At 40.0% G+C, this 26,717-nt stretch overlaps 1 protein-coding gene across 4 annotated transcripts; it reads right to left on the bottom strand.

Moving 5' to 3' along the window:
* Window positions 1-2,094: 2,094 nt before the first annotated feature.
* On the bottom strand, window positions 2,095-24,273 carry zgc:162952 (PKc_LIMK_like_unk domain-containing protein). Of its 4 annotated transcripts, none has more exons than XM_067438906.1 (10): window positions 23,969-24,273; window positions 23,425-23,525; window positions 13,523-13,713; window positions 12,742-12,863; window positions 9,353-9,401; window positions 8,197-8,346; window positions 4,164-4,331; window positions 3,969-4,052; window positions 3,749-3,835; window positions 2,095-3,613 (listed from the first exon to the last, which is right to left on the bottom strand). In XM_067438906.1, exons 2-10 carry the CDS (start codon window positions 23,453-23,455, stop codon window positions 3,512-3,514), a joined length of 984 nt encoding a protein of 327 aa, XP_067295007.1. In that variant the 5' UTR covers window positions 23,456-23,525; window positions 23,969-24,273; the 3' UTR covers window positions 2,095-3,511. The 4 variants fall into 4 exon arrangements, with proteins under 4 accessions (XP_067295007.1, XP_067295006.1, XP_067295009.1 ...); XM_067438905.1 differs by having other exon boundaries at window positions 13,523-13,716; window positions 23,969-24,271; XM_067438908.1 differs by lacking the exon at window positions 23,425-23,525 and having other exon boundaries at window positions 23,969-24,272.
* Window positions 24,274-26,717: the final 2,444 nt, after the last annotated feature.

Genomic DNA, 26,717 nt, shown 5'->3' with positions numbered 1-26,717 from the left:
ACACTTATTTAGGGGGAAATGTATTTTTGTATAATTTTTATGATTTTTCATATTGCAACATATTAAATAACTACTGTAATACACTGTACTGTCACTAAATTCAGCTCACACATCACTGCCGTCCTGATAGTTAAACTACAACATTTCTTTTGGGGGAAATGTATTTTTGTATAATTTTTATGATTCTTCATAATGAAAAATAGATGTAATAACAGCTCACGCATCACTGCTGCCCTCATAGTTAAACTACAACACTTATTCTGTTTTTTTTTTCTTGTATAATTTTTGTATTTTTTATTATGAAAACTTTCATAACGACTATAATGAAAAATAAAACTTTACTGTAATCCACTGTACTGTCACCAAATTCAGTTCTGTACTGCCCTGATAGTTAAACGACAACATTTATTTTGGGAAAAACTGATTTTTGTATAATGTTTATGATTTTTCAAAATATACTGTACTGTCACCAAATTCAGCTCACACATTACTGCCGTCCTGATAGTTACAACACTTATTCTGGGAAAATTTATTTTTGTATAGTCTTTGTTTTGTAATCATGAAAAGAAAAAAAAAGAAAAAAAACATTCAATAACTTGACTAAAATGAAAAATATTGAGCCAGCCCAAGGCATAAGCAAACTAAGCGGCTGCTTAGGGCCCCTTTGGCCCCAAATCAAAATCAGCTCACACACCACTACTGCCCTAATAGTTACCTTTCAACACTTATTTAGCAGAAAATGTCTTGTATAATTTTTTTAATTTTTTTAAATTAAAAAAACTTTCAATAACTTGACTATTATGAAAAATAGATTGAATAACTTTACAGTGTAGTACAAGTTATTAAATCTATTTTTTATTATGAAAAAATCATAAAAATTATACAAAAAGACATTTTCCCTAAAATAACTGTTGTAGTTTAACTATCAGGGCAGCAGTGATTTGAGAACTGAATTTTGTGACAGTACAGTGCATTACAGTAGTTATTAAAACAAAATTATTATGAAAAATCTTAACAATTATACAAAAAGACATTTTCCCTAGAATAACTGTTGTAGTTTAACTATCAGGGCAGCAGTGATGTGTGAGCTGAATTGTGACAGTACAGTGTATTACAGTAAAGTTATTGACTGCAGTTTTGCACTGCAGACGGTCATCGAATCTGCGGACAGAGACCACGATTGAAATGAGGTAGGCCTAGGGCCTACTATTTGTGTAGTAAGAGCGTTTCGCGCACAAGTTATTGATGCCGGAAATTCCAATCTTTGAATATTAAAACAGAGATTCTGCACCACTTTACTTCTAAAGAAACTTAAGGATCACGACTGCTGAAAGCTCTGGAAATTACAAGACATTTCCATTACAATGTCTGTTCAAACTCAGGTTTGTTTAATCTAATGTAGATAACGTCTATGGTGGGTTTCAAGCCTGTCACCTGTCACCGAGTTAATTCAATAGCCCAGCATCACATAAAAGAGATTAATCCCTCGATGCACTGATTGTCATTCATGATTATTCAAATAATTTGCATCGAGTTGTTTGATAGCAGGCGCCACAAAGAAGCCCGATTAGCATTGGGTATATCTTAAGTCCACACAGTAGACAAAGTTGCCAGGTAACCAGACATGAAAGCAAAGTGTATTTTGTCCGTCCGATAATAGTTACACAAATGTTTCTTATCATACGTCAACTTCAATCAGGCAGAGAAATGGTGTGTACAATCTTGTTTATAAAGAAAGTGCTTTAAAAGGGATAGTTCACCCAAAAATGAAAATCACGTCATCACGTAGGCCTAGGCTACTACTCCTTTCTTCTGATGAACACAAAAGATGTTGTAAAGAATGTTGATAACCACAGTTGAAAGTAACCACTGACTAACTTGCATAGTAGGCCTATTTGTTTTCCCAATGGAAGTCAATAGCTACAGCCAACTGCCTGGTTACCACAATTCTCTAAAATAAGAAACTCATTCAGGTTTGGAACAACATAAGGGTGAGTAAATATGATATTTTCATTTTTGGGTTAACTATCCCTTTAATGAATTCTTTTTGCATTTGCTGTGCAAATAACTTGACTATATTTATCATAAAACCAGTAGATTTTCAATGGCTTTATTTAAAAAATACACACATGCTGCCTTTCCTCTTTATACAATCACGTATTACAAAAACAATGCAAACCACAAAAAGATTCATACTATACAGACATCAGCGATATGAGGTTAGCATGAAATGGTTCTTGTGGAGAATCCAAGCTTCCTCTATGAGGCACAGAATGGAGATCTTGTTAACTTGAACAGTGTTCAAGAGGCAAATCACAGGCATCTAAAGCATAATGAGTAAAAACTGAAATAACAGCCAAGCAGAATGTATAAATATTAAAAATACAAATACCAAGAAAAAGATGGGGGGGAAAAAATGACCAGTGCCAAGTTGGTTAAGTATATTGATTTCTAACTTTTTTGAAAGCGCCAAGTTCTGATTTGCGCACAATCACACATTATTTATCTAATTACAGCCCATATGACCATGTTATGTTAAGAGACTTCTTTTAAGAGAAATGTCAAGTGTTTGGGGTCACTGTTAACTGTGGGCTGACTTAATGCCATCTCACACTTCTGTTACATGTACGAGAACTGAAATTCACAACACATGGCAAATAAGCAAACTAAAATGAATAAGCTTCGTTTGGATGTTGCAAAGAAAAAAACGAAAAAAAAAAAACAGATGGTTCCTTAACACTCAGCCAAAATGAGAGCACTACAATTAAGAGCAGCAACACAGCATCCCTTAATGGCAGGAAATGGGCCTCATCCTGTGGTGGCTGGTGAGTTCTATAGAGAATTTCCAAAGATCAGTAGCTCAGCTCACAGTGGAGGCAACACCACAAGTGACGTTTGAGTGCTCACTTCTGTACAAATTGCTTACGAATAAAGAAAGGTACACGCTTCACTTTTCAAATACACATGTCAGCAATACAAATGCACTTTTTTCTTTGCTGGGCAACTGGTACCAAAATACTTATAAAATCACTTTCTCATGTACAATTTCATTTAAACTGATCATGTATAGATTTACTAAAACCTATGAAAATATTATTTGGTTATTTAAAACTTGTGACCCTCAAATTAGTCATTTTATTATTGGTTATCTTATTTAGGGTTGTTTTTAAATATAAAATGATATGCAAAACACTTGAAAAATCTGTAGCTTTGTAAATGATGACACTGCAAACAGCTAAACACTTTAGCTGGAACCTGATACAACATTTCTCTTAGTTATACTCTGTGCAATATATAGTAATATAATACCATGTACAGCTGTGCTTTATTGAAGTGTAGCCCATCTGATACTTAACTTTCAGAAGTTCATAATAAATAGTGACCTTTTCCTTGATTTGCTTTTTCAATGCACACAGTCCAGAGAAAAATCTGCAGTTCTGCTGCATTTGTCATTGTGTTCAAGTCAAAGTCCATTAGCAGGCTGATGGGATACGTGAGGATGTGCTGCAGATCAGCCTGTGTTGAGATCAGTGCCAGGAGTCTCCAAAGTCTCAGCAATTTCACCCAACTCATCTTGAAGCTCTGTGAAAGATGGTCTTCGGAAAGCCTCTATCTGCATGAGACAACAGACTTTCAGATGGTAATGCATAACATCCTTTTCCAGGGGACAGGGTTTGTTAGTTTTTAGGCATAAATGAGGACATGTGTGTCCATGTTTATATACACAAAAGGTAACAAGGTCACTTACCAGACAGCAGCTGGCTGCCAACTCCAAAAGACGCTGAGGACACCCACTGACCATTTTCCTGAATGCTGACACATCCAGGCCATAATCCTGCAACACACACACACACAATCATAAATTCATACAGACAAGGTAGATTTTATTTTTTAAAAAATGATGTGCTTACTGGCTCTTGATATTAGATCTGGCATTCAATAGTGTCAAAAATGCTATTTATATTCACCTGTGTTCTTGGAAGGATTTCTGGGTCTGCCGGGATCCTAGCCAGAATTTCACACAGAACAATTCCAAAAGAGAACACATCCACCTAACGTTACATAAATCAAAATCAGCAGGCGAGAAAAAAACCAATGCTTTAGAAAACTGTGTTCATAGGAGCACAATTTCACATCTTGCTCTGGCATTCTTGAGTCATCACCTTTCGGTCGTAGGGCTCCCCGCGCAGCATCTCAGGGGCCATCCAGAAGGCGGAGCCCACAAGGGAAAGCTTCCGGTCCTTTGCAGGAAGTTCTACCACCTCTCGAGCCAAACCAAAATCAGTCACCAGTGCTTCTCTGCCCCTCGCAGTCACCCTTATAAGGCAATTCTTTGGGGGAGACAAACATACAGTTTTTTTCTTTAGTTTTCAGGCTCTTTTTAGTACATTATTTGCACTTCTAGGATTTAAAACAAAAAGTTTAACAGTAAAACACATTTTATAAATGTAATTTATTCATGTGATGGCAAAGCTGAGTTTTCAGCATCATCACTCCAGTCTTCAGTGTCACATGATCTTTTAGAAATCATTCTAATATGCTGATTTGCTGATCTAGAAACAAGGAAACAATTGTGCTGCTTATTATTTTTTAAGTATTATGGTTCACAAAAAAATATTAAGTTAAAAGCAGCTTTAAAGGGGGGGTGAAATGCTGTTTCATGCATACTGATCTTTTTACACTGTTAAAGACTTGGATTCCCATACTAAACATGGACAAAGTTTCAAAAGTTAAGGTGGACGTTTGATGGGAGTATTTCTTTGTCAAAAATACTACTTCCGGTTAGTCATAAGTTTCGGCAAGTTTTTTGCGATCATGCATCCACTTGACGTTAATGGGGGCGGAATTTCCTTGTATGGGCCTTACGGACAATTCTACCGGAAGAGCGTGTGAGAGAGAGAGGGAGAGAGCGAAAGTAACAGGCTACGCCCATCAAAGCGCTGGCTTGTAGGATGCGCTGCACAGGTGATGTGCACAATTAACAATGACATCAAAAAGTGCGTTTTTGGTTGCCAGACCAAGACAGTCCTGCACAGATTCCCCCAAAACCCCGCGTTAAGGCAACAGTGGATGTAATTTGCTTTTCCGGATCAGCAACTGAGTTGCGCGAATGTTTATATCTGTTCGCTGCATTTTGGTGCCGACTGTTTCATAAACAAGGCCCAGCTCAACGCCAGATTTTCCGATCGCCTAATGCTGAAGGATGGAGCAGTCCCAACGATAAAGGTCCCAACGTTAGAACCGCAGGCGGTGAGTGAGACTGATTCAAATGTCTGTGTTTTTGCCTATGCTCATCAAGTAGCCCAAACATGGAGCATGCGATGTGTAGTGCGTGTACATTTGTTTAGCTGGCCACTATATGTGTAACTTTATGTTTGTGTATTGTAAAAGCACTCCAAACAACAATACACAAAGAGTGGGGAAATATGTTGAACTAAATAAGCGCGCTTCTTCATTCAAATGCGCTACTATTCCGTGTCTTTCTATGTAAACACTAACTTAACCTGTGCAAAACCAGTCCGCTTACTGTCTACACAAACCACGCGTAAACACACAAACACACGTGCACAACTGCACTTCCCACATGTACACCTTCAACGACAAAAATACGACGATATAATTCAAGTATAAATATGTAAATAACACAAGCCGCTAAGCATATTATATAGTTAGTGTATAACTTGTACCACATAGAGACGTCCTGCTCTAGTCGTTTTTGCTGCTGCTCCTGTTCAACTGCAGCCTCTGGGTCTGATTCCGGATCATAGATGTATGGCTGTATCTGATTAAAAGCCATATTTTTATTTTGAATAAAGTTTTTTTCCCGCTGTTAGGGATGACACAGCTTTACGACGCACTCGACACAACACAATAGCAGCAGCGCGCACACGTCATTATTTAGCTCCGCTCACACGATACGCCCCCACCCGCTCGGCTTTTTTCGGAAAGACTCGGAACAGCGCATCTTTCTTATATAATTATAAAAAAAATAAAGACTTTTCGGAGATATGCAGGATGCAATGCTACTCTATAGGTACTCAAGATTGACATGACACTGACTGAAACTGAGTGTTTCACCCCCCCTTTAATCTGAAATGGTAAATGCATTTGTTGCAAGAAAAAATTGATTAACTTAATGTTTTCTTGCTGAATAAAAAAGTAATTTATTTAAAGACCTCAAACTTTTAAACAATAGTGTACAGCATTTTATTTGCTAATAGATTGTATGCTATGAATTAATATGAACTATTTAAATAATGTTATTAAATATTAAAATAATGCTATATATAGACAGACAGACAGACAGACAGACAGACACACACACACATTTTAAACACAGTAAATTATTTACAATAAAATACTAGACATAGCAAATCAAGATAACTTTTTATTTTATTTTTTATTTAAGCAAGCATGGATTACAGAATTATTTTAAGTGAGTGTACTTTTCTTCACTGCCAAAAGGGGGCAGCAAATAACAGTTTAAATGTTCACAAGCTCTTCCAAAAACTCTTCCAAAGCATTTCCTGAATGGCAGAATAACACCTTCACATGGCGGACATTTCACTTAGACTTTCAGTTTAAACAAACTGTATAAAAAATATAAATGGCTTATGCAATGCAACATCAAATGCCCTTAAAAGACAAATTAAACATAAAAACAAATAACCACCAACCAATAACACATGGCTGCCGTGGTGTTCTATCTGTCGCATGTAATGTGCCTTTGGAGATAATGTGCCTGGTGGCAGAAGCAAAACTCCCAGGTTCAACTGAAAGACCTTCATTTCAGCAACATCTCCATTTAATCAATTATTCAGCTGAGCTTGTACCTCCCTTAAGGCTCTGGACCACCTACAATTCCTCTCCTCCATCTCTTTAACACCCCCGGGGTACTGATATGCAATATTATACCTCGCTTTCAGTTTGAACGGTCTCTAGTGATGATGCGTCATAACTACAAGCATACCATTTAGTCTGAAAATCAGTTTAAAACAGTTATTGTGGGTATAATAAAAAGGGTTGTTATTTTAGAGGAAAGACAAATGAGGAGACGCTGAAGCTGACCAGAGTAAGGAGGACCTCTAGGTACAACCGAGACGTTACATAAGACTTTGTGAGGATTCTTGGAGCAGAAAGTGCTGATGGATAAAACAGTAAGTTCTGCATCTGGACTGAATTAGAAACCTCAGCTAAGACTCCATCCTAAAAACTGACCTATGATTATAGGACTAAGAAAACTTCAAGCACAGCCCTGAGCCTAGAAGCCTCCACATTTAGACCTGTAACTCATGCATATGCCAAGGGTTGCAACACCCTCTGGCTGTGCAGCTAATTTGTGGGTTTGAAAGAAAAGCACTGAGGTCTAATTCAATATAAAGAAATACTACAAATATATACAATTATTATAATGATAAAAAAAACACACAAATTAAATACTTGCGTGTATTTGTGCACCTCTAACAAATATGCATATGAAACTCTTTGCAATTGTTTGACCTCATTTAAATCTTGTATTTCTGCCATTGTGGCATTCAGCTTGATGTGAACCCTTTCACCTTCTCTAAATTAACGTTCCACACGTGGTTAAAAACACCAGATTTAGGATTTAGGGCTTCTATTTTCTGTCAACTTTCCACAGTCATACTAAATTCTATGTTAAATGCCAAATGCAGCGCAGTGGAAAACCAATCGATGATCCCACTAACAGACGTGCTAGATGTCACGGTTGTGTAAATTGTGTGGCTGGCATTTTTGTTTGCTCATTTTTCATATCTGAATGGCTGACAAATAGGCAGAGGCACAGAGATGAGGGTAAAAACAAAGGGTGGGGGGGGGGGCGAGCCTAAACACCGTTTGTGTATTTTGCATTTTCAAATTAGATAGGAAGGGTTAGGGAGAGAGTGTGTATGTAACACTGAGAGAAAGACTGAGTGGGAGAGTTTATTACCATCACAATGAACTGGCCTTGTTGCCTCGCCCTTCACCCCAGGTTTGGTGAGCACTTCTGTGAAACCTGGCAACCAATGACACTCTCACGCAAACAGTATTGAAACTATTTCTCAGGGGAGAATTCCATGTAAAGACTAGACAACCACTCGCTGAGATCAGATTGCTCAGGGGATCTCCATATAAACCATATTTAGTTACCCTGTTCGTCACAAAAGATGAGTGCGAGTGAGAGTCCTGCTGTACCTTAGAGTTCAGATCTCTGTGATAGATGTTCTTGTAGTGGAGGTAAATCATCCCTCTGGTGATGTCAGAGGACAGGTCAACTTTCTCTCTCCAGCACAGAGGCGCATCTTTCCTGGCCAACAGCTCCTCTAAACATCCTCCACTAACATACTGTAAACAGAAACAGTCAGTGAGGGAAAGAAACAAACAAAAACACTTTTATTCTTGTTATGTGCAGGTCTCAACAATAAGGATAATTCTAGGGGCAGTGTAAATATAATGCAATACAAAAATAAAATGAAACAAAATTGTAAAAACAAACGTTGACGTTTTGTATACAACAAAACATGGTATAGGTTTCATCTGTACAACTTTGTTTGATTTAATAATAATAACAACAACTAGATGCATTATATTAATTCACCAATATCTAAGATTTAACTGTCTGTATCGAATATACTATATTGCCAAAATACATCTGCATTTACATGCACATGAACTTTAATGACATCCCATTCTTAATCCGTAGAGTTTAATATTTAGTTATCCCACTCTTTGCAGCCATAAGAGCTTCAACTCTTCTGGGAAGGCTTTCCACAAGGTTTAGGAGTGTGTTTATGGGAATTTTTGACCATTCTTCTAGAAGCGCATTTCTGAGGTCAGGCACTGCTCTCGCTCTAATTCATCCCAAAGGTGTTTCATCATGTTGAGGTCAGGACTCTGGTGTGGATAAACTTGACTGGCCTGCACAAACTCACTCATCAGGACCTTGCTTTGTGCACTGGTGCGCAGTCACGTTGGAACAGGAAGGGCCACCCCCAAACTGTTCCCACAAAGTTGGGAGGATTAAATTGTCCAAAATGTCTTGGTATGCTGAAGCATGAAGAGTTACATTCACTGCAACTAAGGGACCAAGCCCAACCCCTAAAAAACAACCCCCCACCATAATCGTGGCATAGAATATTCGTTGAGCATAGAATATTTAGTAGTGAGCAAATTTCACGAATAGACAGGTTGCAACCTATCACAGTACCACGCTTGAAATCACTGAGCTCCTGAGAGCAACCCATTCTTTTACAATTGTTTGTGGTTGATTTTATACACCTGGGGCCATGGAAGTGATTGGAACACCTGAATTCAATGATTTGAAGGGGTGACCCAATTCTTTTGATCTCACCTCCAGAATTGGGTACAACTTGTCCTCTTTGACACAAATACCCAGATACCTGAAAAAAAGAGATGAGAATAAAGGTTACAATTCGCCAGGATGACATGTTCCGTAAATCTGCAATGTTGAGCAAGTTAAAAGACTTGTACTACATTTGTACTGAAATGGAAAGTTACTTTGAGTTAAAAACTGATGTTCAAGCATTTGTCATCACTGACACATTAAGAGAACCATAAATCAGTGAAGCAATGAATATGGGTAAATGTAATATTTCACTGTCATGGTGACATCATTTGGTTTTTTTTTTGTCACATTCAGCAGTTCTGTTCATGGGTCAACATGACGGTCAACTGTAATGAGGTAATGACAGCTGGGAGTAACTGTGCAGTATTCATTTGTCTCAACTTTCCAGAGAGTTTTGAATATGGCTTTGTTCTTCCATAACGCACTGGCCATTCTGAGATTGCTTAGACAAACACACGTCACAGTGCAGAATTAATAGCAGTATAACAGCGCCGTGCTGGACAGGGCTTGGTGTGACTTGTAACCTTTAACAGGCTTGTCAAAATGTACACATAGATTACCAGATAAAGTTTTGGAAACACCTACTCATTCTTCATGGTCAGTTTTCAACCATTTCAGAAAAATAGAAAGAAAATTAAAAAGACACAAATGCAAGTATGAATATGGCCAAAAAAAAAATCTAAACCAAATCAAACCCATCTTATATTTTTAAAGGCTTAGTTCACCCAAAAATAAAAACGATGTCATAAATGACTCACCCTAAAGTAGTTCCACACCTGTAAGACCTCCGTTTAGAAAGGTTATGAATCAATGTATTGATTCATGATTCAGATCGCTTGTCAAACTGCCAAACTGCTGAAATCACATTACATTGGCAATCCGAATCATGAATCAATACGCTGATTCAGAACCTTTTGAATCTTTATTTGAGGATTGAAAACAAACACGGAAGAGAAGACAATGCTGAATAAAGTCGTAGTTTATTATTAAGAGATTCTAATGAACTAACTGAGGTCACATATGGACTACTTTTATGATGTTTTTATTACCTTTCTGGACATGGACAGTATAGTGTGCATACACTTTCATTGGAGGAATAGAAAAGCTCTCGGACTAAATAGAAAATATCTTAAACTGTGTTCTGAAGATGACAAAGATCTTACGGGTGTGGAACAACATTAGGGTGAGTCATTAATGACACTAACCCTTTAACTTCTTCAAAGCAGCCCTCATTTGTCTAGATTACAGCACTGCACACGAACCGACTTTATGAGGTGCATCCGCATCCTGTTATGCATTTCAAACACATCAGACAATTCTGGGGTCAAATTCAATTAATTAATTGCAAGCCTTAAATCAAAATACTTTAGACTAAAAGGTTTAAAGATAAAACACAATCACAAACTTTTGACAGGTATTGTCAATACAGTGTACATATAAAATGAGAGTGGAAAGCAAAAATAATATGCCAGAATATATGCCGTTTTACAAGTTACAATTTGTGGAAAGTATGTGATCTGGACAGTGCAGGCCATTGTAAAGAATGTACGTCTATCCCTCACATCCTTATTTTCATCTGCATTAAATTCAATATGGCGTCTAACTTGACTATAAGGTATAAAGGTATATTAGGCATTTAGATGAGCGCAACTGTGATGCACTGTGTAATCTGACACCTTTTTATCAGAATCTGCATTAAAGGTCCTGTTCTTCGCGATTCCATCTTTCAAACTTTAGTTAGTGTGAAATGTTGCTGTTGGAGCATAAATAATACCTGTAAAATTATAAAGCTCAAAGTTCGTGAGATATTTTATTTAACAGAAGTTCACTTTCAAAGCCTACAGCGAACAGCCGGTGTCAGGACAAATCCTGTCCGCCTGTGAAATCGTGTCCGCTGGTAGCGGTTTTAAATGCCTGATCAAACGTTGTTATACATGGTTCTGGACAAGCAATTGTTTAAAAATAAACTATAAATTCATTGCCATACTAAGTACACACATACACACGCAAAACATTTATTTGAAATATGTAATTGATTGCTATAATGGGAGCAAAAACATGTTCTGAATTATTTTTACTGATAAACTAAGTACCAATACAAAATCATGACATAGTAATGTACCTATAATGTAAATAATAAAGAATAAAAAAAACAGCAATATACAGAACAGGTGCACAAAATAAATAGATTATATATGAGATATGCTTGTATATATATCTTATATACTTATATAAGCACTTATAGCTTCAGTTATATATTACTAGTATATGAAACATATGCTTTGTAAGAAATTAAAGACTATTTTAACACAATTTAAACAGGAAAAATCAAAATGCGATTTTGTAAGAATTGTAATCAGGCTCTGAACAGATTACCTATTAATTTCTTTCAGCCAATAGAATCGCGCTGGGGGTCCTTGCAGACACAATTTCATAGCGGACAGGATTTGACATGACACCGGTTTGGACTACACCCCTGCACTTCCTGGCATGAATGACATCACTAGAACCGTTTGTTGACTAACCCTCTGCCCACAAGTACACGCAAAATAGGGGGCGTGGTCTTGATTCTGCTTGCATCTCCCCGTTATGGTAAGAGGCAGGACCTTTCCGGGCAAAGTGCGCTTAGCTGCTATCCAATCACAACACGGGAAGCGCTGGGCCAATCAGAACTCGTTACGTGTTTCTGAAGGAGGGACTTCATAGAACAAGAAAATCACAGGCCGTTTTTAGGACAGAGGAAAGAGCGCTGTACAGATAAGTAAATTGTGTGAAAAATACTGTGTTTTTTTACACGCGAAACATGAACTCATGTTATATTGCACACTGTAAACATAATCAAAGCTTAGAAAACACGCAAAGAACGGGACCTATAACTTCTTGAACAATTTGAGCTTGTCTGTTTAATCGGACCACACGGGCCAGCCTTTTCTCTCCACGTGCATCAATGAGCCTTGGCCGCCCATGACCTTGTCGCCGGTTCACCACTGTTGGTCCACTTTTGATAGATACTAACCACTACAGTCTGGGAACACCCCACAAGAGCTGCAGTTTTGGATACTCTGACCCAGTTCTATAGCCATCACAATTTAGCCCTTGTCAAACTAGCTCAAATCCTTACGCTTGCCCACTTTTCATGCTTAAAAAAAAAAAAAATCATCTTTGAGGACAAAATGTTTGATTGCTGCCTTATATATCCCACCCAATAACAAGTGGCGTGATGAAGAGATAACCAGTGTTACTCACTTCTCCTGTCAGTGGTCAAAATGCCATGCCTGATCGGTGTATATGCTTTAGTTATATGCAATACTTAAAATGATGATCAAATAAATAAAATGAGTGCAGGATATGGAAATTTATGCATTCAGGTGTACCTCACTATGTTGGGGTGTGAGAGTTTCTGCAGAAGGCTGATTTCTCTTACAATGCTGTCCTGATCAACATCATTCTTATAGATCTTTACTACCATCACCTTCCGTGTGGTGTTGTGGATGACCTGAAAATAAACGAAGAAAAATGACAATAAAATTAAAAACAGAAGAGATGGGAAGAGAATGAATCCCAAAGAGGCATTAAAACATTCCCCTCTTTTTCTCTACAGTAAAATCAAAGAGAAATGCTTCCATGTTAATATACAGGAAGGGACAGAACTGCTGAGACATCATCGCTTGCAATCATCGCTTATGTAATTTACACAGCAGGGATTCATCAGGAACCCATTTAATGGGCATGGTGTACAAGGACCATCTCAAACTTGGCTTAGCTGACAAATATGTCTTAATTGGTAGGACTACAATACTGCCCTGTATGAGTGCCATTAAGATATGCACACAAATATATACCGCACACTGCTATATCTTCTGGAGTACAATAGGATGATCACAAGTCATTTCCATTTAGATTGAATTCATCACTCTTCTTCATTCTTGTTGGACTTCACAATACAACATTATGATAGAATGTATTTATTAAAGTAAAGTAACAAATCAATATGCATGCACTGCTTTGTTGCGAAAAAATTCTTAACAGACAACGTGTTAAAGGGACTAAGCAGTTAATTAATGTCTGCCAACATTTCTTAACACCTACTGCACATATAATATTAAAATCACAGACAGATTCATGTCATCAGATTGAAGATATTTTGAGCGTTACCTTGTAAACCTTTGAGAAGAAGCCACTGCCAATCAGCTCATGTGTAAAGTTTTCCCAGAATTCTAGCTTGCGGACGGCTGTGCGTAGCTTCTGCCAGCGGTCCACATGGCAGTATGTATCAGAAGATTCTCTATATAGCGTCGGGCTGGTGGGCTCAGAAGAAACGTCCACCTCACACATCCTGGAGATATCCGCTGAGAACCGAACACACACACACACAAAGTGTTGGGAGAAACACCAAAGCTTTCCACGAGGAGGGCTTGAAACAATTCAGCATTAGAATGTGGTTAAAACAAAAAAAGTTAAATCCAAGAATTCGTTGTAAAATGCTTCTTTAAATATGTGTTAAGTGCAAAGCATAAACACTGCTTCCTTTAGAAACCAGATTCTAATTCTCTGGCAGTCAGTGCGTGTGTATGGATGAAAAGTAAGCTCTGGTTTGATGCTCCTTCAGTAAGTAATTGATTAGCTCAATGAGTAGGCTCTCATATGCTGTGGCAGGGTATAAAAGTGACAGAACAACCATGTCTTAAAATAGTCGTGGACAGCAGCGAGAGAAAGATTCATGCAGGTGAAAACTGGACTGTTCTTGATCAAACCACAAATTAGACATCAACAAATTACATAAACTTTACAATTGAGACTCATTGAGATACATTTAAAAGGTTAGTTCAAACAAAAGTGACAATTCTGTCATAATTTCCTCATCTCAACTCAGAAAGACTCTTTCTTCTGTAAACCAGAAAAGGAGATATTTAGAAGATTAGTCAGTCTGATCTTTCCACAGAGTGAAAGAATACAGTGGCCACATACAAAAGGGATATATTTTTATGCCGTTTTATGTCCATTTTGAAGCCCGCTGACACGGTATGCTTTTGCTGTATAAAAATAAGAGCAATGCTACAGTTAAACTCAGCAAAAAGAAAGCCACAAGGGTTTAGAAGAACTAGAAGATAAATAAATGGCAGAATTATCATTTTCACTTTAACAGTGTATTGTAAATGTCTTTTAAACAATGTAATGTTCAGTACAGCTAAAACGTTTGAGCTTTTTCTGTGAGAAATTAATACTTTTATTTAGCAAGGATGTAATAAATATATAAAAAGTAAAGGCATTTATAATGCAAGATGATTTCCATTTAAAGTTATTGTTCTTTTTAACTCTATTCACCAAAGAATCCTGAAAAAGCAGCGCAACTGCAATAACAACAAGGAATGTTTCTTGAACACCAAATAAGCAATTATTTCTGAAGGATCATGTAACATCGAAGACTGATATAATGGCTGCCAAAAATACAGAAGAGTTATTTGTAATGCTTTCACAATGTCACTGTTTTTAAGGTATTTTCTAACAAATAAATGCAGCATTGATTATGAGACTTGTATATTGTATAGTAAATATGGTGGGATTCTGAATCTGAACCCACACAGGATATTTGCAACAAATTGTTACACATTGCTGTGGTTTTCTTGTGAGGTTGAGCAAATTAAGCAAGAAATACAATGATGACAAAACTCTGGGTAAAAAACAAACAAATTACACAGCATAACTAAAGCAAAAGAAATATTCTCTATCTTGAAATGGTATACCTGTAATATCTAAAAACAGTATCAACAGCACTAGTTTACAGTGTCAGGTCACTCTTGGCTCATAGTGACTGGGGTCTAGACTTTGCAACTTATGCATCAGTATTTCCATGTTGGGGAGACACTGAGAATGAAGTGGGGCGTTGAAGTCAATGGGGACTGTCATCACAGCCCAATGACGCTGGCGGGGAACAGCACTGAGTGGCACGCTTACACAACCCGCCGGGCATTGTCACTTAAGCAGGAATCATCTAGCGGTATTCATCAAGGGTACAGCACACACATGCAGTCTTTGTGTTTCCAGCAGCAGACGCACAATCGCAGCCCTTTCAGTTTTAAAACCTCACTAAAAAGCTAAATGCTTAGAGTGCAATCCAAACGGGTCTCTGTCTGTGTCAATAAAAAGTGTCTTTCATCTACATTTTTTGTCATTTAATGCCTGAAAAGTTTTGGAGATTCCTCAAAAGCTTTTGTGCATGCTTACAGACTCACTACATTTTGACATCTGGGCCCATAAAGCCTCTGTGAATTATTCACAAGAACACTGCTAAGAACGGACTTAAAAGTAAAATAGCATTTTGATATACTTGATAAATATGGGCCCAGACCTCCATTGAAGCTTGAGTACATAATACATTCCAAAAATAAGGATAGTAAATAAATAAATAAAAAACAAACAAACATAACTTCCGGTGGAAAGTCATGTCATCACACCAAGGGGCAAGTTGAAGTACTCTCCTACTACAGACTGATTTATAGCAGAGCTGACATCTCAACTGGATTTGAGCAAGCATGCAAGCTGATTTAGTTTCAGACAAAACCACAAGTTAACATTGCAGTGATAAAATTCATCAAAGGAAATGGATTCAACCACCCATTTTCTCTCTGATGAAACAGACACCATCTAAGTGGCAGCTAACATCTGCCCTCATACTGGAGGCTCGGGGTTTGTGAAATATGTGGGTCAAAAGGAGACATTGACTCAACATTTACACAGCACGTCAGAGGATGCCGTCACAAGGCCCGCAACCTGACTTCACATGAACTCGAGAGGAAATCGACCCTCAACTTTTACAGGAAAACTGATGCTTTAGCATACAGAACTAACATATGGAGACATTGAAGTAAAAGTAAAGTAGAAGCTATAAAAGGGCATATTATAAAAGCACGTCTAATTTACAAAAATGTTACAAAATAATCTCTTCAAAAACATTATCAGCTTTTGGGATCAGGTGAACAGTTTAACACAACAGGAAGCATGTGGCAGGTTTTCAATCTAAAAAAAAAAAAAAAAATATGTACATTTAAAATTTAGATGTTAGTATCACTTAGCATGCAGTAGATTTCATAATCAAATGTTGGATTAATAAACATATTTGTGATTTTATCCAGTATTTAAGCATTATTTAAATACCTTTAAAATCTATTATTTATTAATATATGTGGCAAGGGGGGCGCGGTTCAGCGAGGTCTGCAGCGGGAGAGAGAGCCGCGGGATGAGCGGTGAGTGGGTTGGACGCAGATTGTTAACACCTGTATCTTGTTTCAGTAATGGGCGCGGAGAGAGTACAAAACGCCTGGAGAAACGGAAGCAGGCGAGAGAGAGACAGACTGCAGACGCACGCTGAGACACGGAGTTCCCAGATAACGGAAGTACCGCAACCCGGAAGTGAAACCTGAGTTTATGAGAAAGATACACACTGAAGTGTGAACATTGTGATTTGAGTTATATACAGAATAAAAGGCGTCAGCAGTCCACCCGACCCCGTGTCCTCTTCCTTCCTTACCTAAGAACTCGTTACACTGGTGCCGAAACCCGGGAAGGAAGTAGGACCGGGCCGCCGCCATGCAAAATCCGTCCTTCACCCCACATGCGGACATCATCTAATCCCTCGCGGTCCTACACCGCCATCAACATCAAGCCCTGCTGGACCTTCGGACTGACCAAGAAAGACGGTTCCAAGCCATTGTCCAAGGCCAGCAGGAGGACCGCGAGAGGTTCCGGAGCTGGCTCGACCGGGAGGCTCGCACCGAGGCCGCCGGGCAGGCCAGCGCACCGGTTCACATGCCGTTGCACAAAATGGGGCCACAAGATGATCCCGAGGCCTTCTTGGAGTTGTTCCAGAAGTCGGCGGAGGCCTGCGGGTGGCCCCGTGCGCAGTGGCCGGTGCGCTTGATCCCCCTACTATCCGGTGAAGCCCAGGTGGCCGCACAACAGCTACCGGTGGCGAACCTCCTGGTCTACGATGATCTGAAGAGGGCCATCATCCAGCGGGTCGGTCGGTCGCCAGAACAACATCGCCAGCACTTCCGGTCCTTGGACTGGGGCGACGCCGGCCGGCCCTTCGCGATGGCCCAGCAGCTCCGGGACTCATGCCGCAAGTGGATATTGGCCGGAGGAAGCGACGTGGACCAAGTGATCGATCTGGAAGTGCTGGAGCAGTTCATCACTCGGCTCACCAAGAAGACTGCCGAGTGGGTCCAGTGCCACCGGCCCACGTCGCTGGAGACGCCCAGACCTGGCGGAGGACCACATGGTGGCGTGCCCAGGGGGCGGCGAACCCCCACTAACCTCTACCTCTCTCTCTCCCCCCTCTGTCTCTGGCTCTGCCCAGGGGGGCGGGGCTTATGGGGTCAGGGGGGGATAGTGCTTCCGGGGCTCCGCTCTCTCCGCGCCCGTTCTCCAACCCACTCCCCGCCACTGGAGCGGCGGGTAGGCATGGGCTGGCCTGCTGGCGTTGCGGGGACCCGGACCATTTCGTGGACAGGTGTCCAGTGATGGAGATTGGGACAATGATCCGGGTCCCGGACGTCCCCCAGGCCACCCCCGATCACCAAATACCTGTGAGTATCAAGGGGGGTACATATCAGGCTTTGGTGGATTCAGGATGTAACCAAACCTCTATCCATCAAAGCCTGATGCAACCGGGAGCATTGGATACAAGCCGCGTGGTTAAGGTGAGGTGTGTGCACGGGGATGTGGTGGAATACCCGGTTGTCCCAATCGCAATTCAGTTCAGGGGAGAAAATCATAGTGTAGAGGTGGCGGTTAGTCCTCACCTCCAGCATCCGATAATCTTGGAGACGAATTGGCCCACATTTGCGGTTTTATTGGGGTCGTTATGTGCGATGCCTCTTGGGGAAAGAAGGCTCGGGTAGGGATGGCGCGAGTGCAGCTTGGAGAGACTGAGACGGGACCGCGGGAGGCGGCTCCAGAGGAACCGAGCGCGATCGAGAGACCGATGCTCTCGGACCGCGATGACTTTCCTCTGGAGCAGTCTCAGGATGAGACCTTAAAACATGCCTTTCGGCAGGTCCGCTCCATCGACGGCCAGTCTCTCCAACCTGCCCTTCCCCTCACCTACCCGTATTTTGCCATCCTGAAAGATCGGTTGTATCGAGTGACCCAAGACACTCAGACCAAAGTAGATACAACTCAATTGTTAGTTCCCAAGAGCCGCCGGGAAATGCTTTTCCGGGCGGTTCACTCCAATCCTATGGCGGGCCATTTGGGACAGGCGGCCACACTAAATCGCCTCATGACCCGATTCTTTTGGCCAGGCATTCATGACAACGTGCCCAGGTGGTGCGCGTCTTGTCCGGAATGTCAGTTGGTGAACTCACTGGCCACCCCAAATGTGCCTTTGCGCCCTCTTCCGTTAATGCAGGTCCCCTTCGAAAGAATTGGGATGGACCTCATCGGGCCATTAGAGCGATCAGTGCGTGGGCATCGTTTTGCTTTAGTCATAGTGGACTACGCAACACGATACCCAGAGGCAGTGGACCTCCGCGAAACTTTTCCCTCCGCGACATTTCTGCGAAAAGTGTTGCGGACGCACTGTTTCGACTTATCTCCCGGGTGGGGGTTCCGAAGGAAATCCTCACTGACCAAGGAACGGCGTTTATGTCACGTACACTACGCAAACTATACGGGTTTCTGGGCATTAAATTGATTCAAACTAGCATCTATCACTCACAAACGGACGGCTTGGTTGAACGATTTAATCGCACTCTTAAAACCATGATCCGTAAGTTCGTTCAGGAAGACGCCAAAAATTGGGACAGGTGGTTAGAACCCTTGTTATTTGCCGTGCGGGAGGTCCCGCAAGCCTCCACGGGGTTTTCCCCCTTTGAGCTTCTCTACGGACGCCAGCCTCGGGGGGTGCTGGATGTCCTGCGAGAAACTTGGGAGGAGGGACTGTCTTTGGCTAAAAACGAAATTCAGTATGTGCTGGACTTGCGAACAAAACTCCACACATTGGGGCGGCTATCCAGGGAGAATTTGTTGCAAGCACAGGACCGCCAGAGCCGGCTGTATAACAGGGGAACTAAACTGCGCAAGTTCACACCGGGAGAGAGGGTACTTGTATTACTCCCAACGTCGAGCTCGAAATTGATGGCTAAGTGGCAGGGACCGTTTGAGGTCGCACGACAAGTCGGGGATCTTGATTATGAAGTAATACGGTCCGATAGGAGCGGGGCTCGTCAGATTTATCACCTCATTCTCCTAAAAAGATGGAATGAGGTCGAATCAGTGATGTTGGCAACGGTGATCGGGAGGGGAGGATGATCTCGGGCCGGAGGCGAACATCAAACCACACTCTTTCGCGCTGGCCCCCGGGGGAGATCACCTCTCACCGCCCCAACTCACTGATTTATCAAAATTACAGGCTGAGTTTGCCGACGTGTCTGCCTACCTGGATGATATCGTGATATACAGTCACGACTGGCAGCGGCATATGCAGCATGTAAGGGCGGTCCTGAGGTCGCTGAGGGGAGCGAGGCTCACGGCCCACCGGAAGAAGTGTGCAATTGGGAAGTGTGCAACTGGAAGTAAGGTATCTGGGCTTCCACTTGGGCCATGGGCAGGTGCGTCCCCAAATTGATAAGACTGCCGCCATTGCGACCTGTCCGCGGCCCAAGACCAAAAAGGAGGTGAGGCAGTTCTTGGGGCTGGCGGGATATTATAGACGGTTCATAACAAATTATTCGGACCGCACCAGCCCTCTGACTGAGCTAACTAGAAATGGGGTACCAGATACGGTCCAGTGGATGCAGCCATGCCAGAAGGCCTTCACCCAGGTTAAGGCTGCTGTGTGTGGCGGGCCGCTATTACACTCCCCTGACTTTTCTCTCCCTTTTCTGTTGCAGACTGACGCATCAGACAGGGGGCTGGGCGCCAGTCCTGTCCCAGGAGGTGGAGGAGCGGCCGGTGCTGTACATTAGCCGTAAGCTCTCCAAGAGGGAGGCTAAGTACAGCACCATCGAGAAAGAGTGCCTGGCCATCAGGTGGGCCGTTCTCACCCTCCGCTACTACCTCCTGGGACGGGAGTTCACCCTCTGTTCGGACCACGCTCCACTCCAATGGTTCCACCGCATGAAGGATACCAACGCGTGGATCACCTTTTAAGTTCAAGGTGGTCCACAGGCCTGGTGTTCAGATGGCTGTGGCCGACTTCCTCTCCAGGACTGCAGCGGGAGAGAGAGCCGCGGGACGAGCGGTAAGTGAGTGGGTTGGACGCAGATTGTTAACACCTGTATCTTGTTTCAGTAATGGCCGCGGAGAGAGTACAAAACGCCTGGAGAAACGGAAGCAGGCGAGAGAGAGACGGACTGCTGACGCACACTGAGACACTGAGTTCCCGGATACCGGAAGTACCGCAACCCGAAAGTGAAACCTGAGTTTATGAGAAAGAAACACACTGAAGTGTGGACATTGTGATTTAAGTTATATACAGAATAAAAGACGTCAGTAGTCCACCCGACCCCCGTGTCCTCTTCCTTCCTACCTAAGAACTCGTTACAATATAATTCTTATTTATTATACATTTTTAGGTTTTAGTCATTTTGTTATGTGCTTGTCATGTAGATTTAGTAATTTAATAATTAAAATTATATTATATAAGTTAGTTTCCAAGTTTTTGTTTAGGTTATGACATTTATGTATTATTTAACAAATAACAACAACAACAACAAAATTGGCATGTAGAATATGCCGTAATAAAAGGACAGAAGCAGCACTAACATTAGAAATGGGATGACAGAAAGTCCTGAACATGCTCCGAAAAATCCACAACGGAGATGAGAGACAGGAATAAGAAAATGCAAGGATGTCACATGATCAAGTCATGAAATTCACACCAAGTAAATCACTTCCACAAATAAGTGTCTATGCACAAAATGCCATGCATTTGTTTTGTTTTTTTGCATTCTTTTTATCCACATCACGACAAGTTCTCCCTCTCTCTGCACACAGTTTTTCGTGTGGCCACTGGGATTGGTGTGAACTGCAGGGGCAGTAGCTGTAGTCTGTTCCAGACTGGATCTGTTGGAGAAGAGAGAGCTTTGGCGTCGCTCCAGAGACTTCCCCCTCACATTCCCTCCCACTCTCTTTCTCTACAGAAAACAACATTCAGCACAGTGGCATACCAAACATCAAAAATGTCAAGTCTTTCTCTATTCCTTCTCTGCCTGTCTGTTTTTTGAGTTTTGAGAGCACTGGTTTGGTATGTCCAAACGCAGCACATTGAATTGATCAAACTCACATTTGTGCAAACTCAATTTATAAAGCAATTTAGGTGTAATGACTAGTCGTAATGATTTTTTTTTTAGACTGGAGCCCACCTGTCTGGGAAAAATCAATCAAAGGAACAGCAAGAGAAATCTAGTTTCCTAATGACTCTGGACAGAGACAATTCATTGTCCACAATGATTTGCTGCTATAAGCTGTACTTGCAAACAGTAACAATATAACTGATCCAGTGAAGTGGTTTATATCAGCTGAACTTTTACGTGTCAGTGAATCTAAAGCATGAAAAGGCTCCACTTCTGTACAAAAAATAAACGTGACGAGAGAAGAATGATTTAGCCCTTTTTCAAAACAGACACCAAAAACTATTCAAAAACTAGGCCTAATAACTAGATATTATGTATTCTGAATCCTATTGTTATGTCATACATATTGTTGATCAAAAGTTTAGGGTTATTCTCACCAAGGCTGCATTTATTTGATAAAATAAAAATAATAATAATAATAAAACAGTAATATTGTGTAATATTACTACAATTTATTTCTAAATATTTTGAAATATAATTACTAGCTTTTTGAGAGTTTTCAGCAGCCGACCCTTATGATCCTTGAGAAATCATTCACATATGCTGATTTTGTGTTCAAATTTTTATTTTATTTGTTTTAATAAATGCTGGAAACAGTTGTGCTTCAGGATTCTTTGATAAATAGATCGATCAAAATAAGTGCCCTCTCCGAGAAAAAAGTATAAATTTCTTTCAAAACAATAAAAATAAACGTACTGACCCCAAACGTTTGAACATATATTATTTATGTATAACATTGTAACTGCTGTCGTCTGCACCCTTTGCATATCCGGCTGTATGCAAGCACCACTTTCATGTTATCGGAAGGATTCAGTCACTAATCAGATCCTTTTTGTGTCATGTAGGCAATTTGTCTCGAAGCACATCTCAAGGTTCGATCAACATAAACATGACGCACTTAACTTAAATCAAAACAATTATCTTCAGGTATTTGCTTCTTTTTGTTAGTCTACAACCCTCACTTTTTGTGCTTCATGATTCTGTGCTCAACAAGCATCAACAACTACATAAATCTATGCTGCAGTAAAGACAAATAAGACCGTGTGGAAAAGAAGGAAGTACATTTGAGGACATTATTTTTTAGAAAATCTTATAACAGTTTTATATGAGAGACAGGATTGGGCAGTGTACGTTTGGAAGGAGATGGAGGGAGGATAGCTATGTTTTCCTGTTTCATACCAAAGGGCAGGGAGGATCTCAGCTATGTCAACAGAAGGGAACGGACTGAAAAAAAACCTCAAAAGTAAAGAGTGGAGTATAACACACAAGGAAACAACAATAACTATATTTTAACCGCATGGGCAGTACTCTATTGCACTCTGAAGTCCATGTACTCGGTTTCCTTGTCTGAGTAATCAGACACTGACATGGCCACAAGACTTCAACTCTGAGGTAGGAGCAAGTCACACGAAGATATGGTGACATCTATTTGATTGACTCTATGCATGACATTCTCAGTGTGAATCCACTAACTGAGCCATACTGAGATAAAGGTCAAGTGCAGATTATCAAACCTCTTTAATGAGACAGGCATCTCAAAGTTGATTCTGATATCTCATTAGGCAGAGCAGAAAACCTGTTCTTTATGACACATGCAGGTGTACGCAGCAGCATGTCTTTAAGGACAACTAGCCATTTCGTGTAATTTATTATTGTTATTTTTTTTACAAAACGGATTAGTTTCTAAGCATTGTTACTTACTGCACTGGTTTAATAAGCTATTCATGTGCATCTTGAGGTGGGTGGAGAGGCGGTCCGCCTGAGCTCAAAACAGACAAGCTGGGAAGTGCCTATGACAGAAGCTATAAGAGAAAGGACACACATAGAAGCAACCGTGAACAGAGACACACAAAACACAGAAATGTAACAGAATCAACCACGATTTAGAAACACCACATAGAACACACCATTTCAACAAAACTCCAATAAAGTGAAAAATCACATTGCACAACGAGAGCGCTTGAAATAGGCTAGTTCATAAATTGGTGCTCATGTCGCCTCTATTATCAGTCAACATTTAAATGAGAACATGAAAATGACAGACGGATGAGTAGGTGGATGCATGGAGCAAGATGACGCGGTTGTTAACAAGCAGAAATGTTTTAAACATAAAACTTTCACGTGTAACAGTTTATTATAATTTCAGATACAAACACAAACGCGAAACTAGTAGAAAAACAATCAAGGTGCATATAATATCCTAGGACTCGATACAAATAAAATAAAAAATCAATCTCTTACTCACAGCAAAAAGCACCCCGCCGTCTTCACCTCCGCTTGGTGCTGCTGATCGATTGCTCAGCGATCAAATATAATCGACTACAAACCCCAAACAAGTTCTAGACGGAGACAGACCGGTGGCATCGCTTGCTTTAACTGCGCTTCTTGGAGTCCATTTTACCGTCACTCAACCCGACAATACGGCGAAACAGCCCTCCTTCAGACTTACAGCTGCTCGACAGGGTTTTAAGCGGTCTAGCCTAGATGAGAAATACATCTTTAATGGGCTGTGTGTAGTGTGGGAGCCAGCTGCCATGACGTCATAATTATTACGTTCAGCCCCACCCACCTGTAGGTCCATTGCTTTTAAACCAGTGCTACAACCAGTGGTGATAGACTCGAATCTTTTGAATCTTTTTATCAAAGAAGAGATATGGAGAATCTTTCCAGATTAATTTAGTGACCATTTGTGTGCATACAAATCTGGAGAGTGTTTTAAAGAGATATCACAGTTTTATTTTATTTTTTCAACTGCATGAGCATTATATTTTAAATTTGCCTTACTGAGAAAAGACTCTTTTTGTCTCATGGGGATGAAAGACAATAACTCCCAGAATGCGCCTAACAAGGCCACTCCCAAAGCCACCACCACTGAATCATTTGTCCACCGCGTTCATTTTCATAAAATCAGTTCAGTTAGAGAACAGACACTACAATTAAAAACTGAACGTGTCTGTTCAATATAATGTGAGTGAGAGCCGCTGCGCAGCAGGAGTCAGATTTCATTATGGTTGCTCGTGATGAGAGTTGAGGTAAACGCACCCGTAACCCCCAAAATTATGTATTTTGGTTATTCTTTAAATTCAGACCATTCTCATTGTAAATGTATTATTAATGTACTGCTTTATTGTGCTAAATTTTACATTCTGTAAATTTTCAAAGAAAACTCCCTACTTCTTTATTTTCAGGAAAGATTTTGATATGTCTATATTTTATATATATATATATATATATATATATATATATATATATATATATATATATATATATATATATATATATATATATATATATATATATATATATATATATGTCATACATATAGGCTTTAAGTACTTTGCTTTTGGAGTATTGTTTGAAACCTAATTTTTTTCGTTCTTTGTAAGTGAACTTGTTCTTCTTCTTTTGCATAAAAACAAAACAAAACATGAATCTCTTGTCTCAGGGTGATATGGGGGTGGGGAGGGGGAGCATGATCATTCAAATATACTTCCAGGTTTTTACTGAAGCTATGCTATCGCTGAAGTAGGCCTACATATACTAGAAATGTATTAAAACAAAACAAAACAAAACAAAAATTACCCTGTACAATGTAATATCTGTTAAGCATACCCCCCAATTTCGGTTTGTTTTTAATTTGATGTTAAATGTAATTTTTGGAAAATTTAGAAAAAAGAAAAGAAAAAAAGAAGATTTTTTGAAGAATGTTTGTAACCAAGCAGATAGTGCAACAATTCACAACCATAGTAGGAAAAAAAAATACTATGGCAGTCAATGGTTGTTCTATCTGCTTTGTTAAAAACAATCTTCAAAATATCTTCAATTAAATTGTTCTCATACAGTTTGGACAACATCATTTTCCTTTCATTTTTGGGTGAACTAGCCTATATCCCTTTAAATAGGCCTACTTAGCTGTAGCATACACTGCAAAATGATAAAAATGTATATTAAATTCAAATGTAATTATCGAAGCAGGGAAAAAAATAAAAAAATATGACAAAGCCCTAAAACTGACAATTAATCGGCAAAATCGCCGGGCCAAGCAGAATTTTACCTCCGCCTCATTTCGAGCCTGGAAAAACCGGGCCTACTATTAATAACTGCATCAAAATCCAGCGCATGCGATGAGCCACCCGCAAATCTAATTCAACAATACGAATTTATTTATTTTTTTTAAATTTTAGAAATCCGCTAAATGGTTTGTTTATTATTATTGATTGAACAGCTGATTTGCAGCCACAAACTGCACCACAGGCTGTAGTGTTTCTTAAAAGGCTAATATGTTTGCTTCATTACAAATTAAAATTTAATTTATTGTAGCCTACATGGCCATACAAAAAGTACTTATGTAGGCTATTGTACATATAAATGGTATGATATTTAAATAAACATATAAGACCTTATTTTATAAGATAAATATTATTAGACAAATAGCGCCCTCGTCTGTTTAAATTACGCACTTACACAACGATTTGCAAACAGCTCAAATTGTAATAGCCTATGCCTACACAGAAGTCAATAATCACCTGTCAAGTATCCCGTTTTGGCCAGGAAAGTCCCGTATTTTGCCCTTCTTTCCCGCCGTCCTCCCGTATTCGTATTTTCCCGTAAATGTCCCGTATTTTAACCTGCGTTATTGAAAAATAATAATAACGGAGTAAAAAACAAAGAAAAAAAGATGACAGAGACGACTTAACGAGACGGAAGGCACTCCTGCCAAAAACCCCAAACCCTCGTGTAAATACCTTGATCAATGGGACACCGAATTTAATTTTCTGAAGAGGAGCAAGTGGTACGGAAGCGTAGGCTATTGCATTCACTTGAGAAAAACAAAATCTACTCTGTTAACAATTGAATTAACAAGATAATGATCTCAGAATTATGAGATGATTTTTCGAATACATTTTTTGCTCTGTTTTTCTGAATTAATGACTTATCTCAGAATTATGAGATTTTTTTCATGAATACATTTTTTTTGCTGTTTTTCTGAATTA

This window comes from Pseudorasbora parva, chromosome 3 (assembly GCF_024679245.1).
Source record: "Pseudorasbora parva isolate DD20220531a chromosome 3, ASM2467924v1, whole genome shotgun sequence".
NCBI lineage: Eukaryota > Metazoa > Chordata > Actinopteri > Cypriniformes > Gobionidae > Pseudorasbora > Pseudorasbora parva.
Note: the sequence above shows the minus strand (reverse complement) of the source record. Positions and strands in the feature narration are given on the sequence as shown.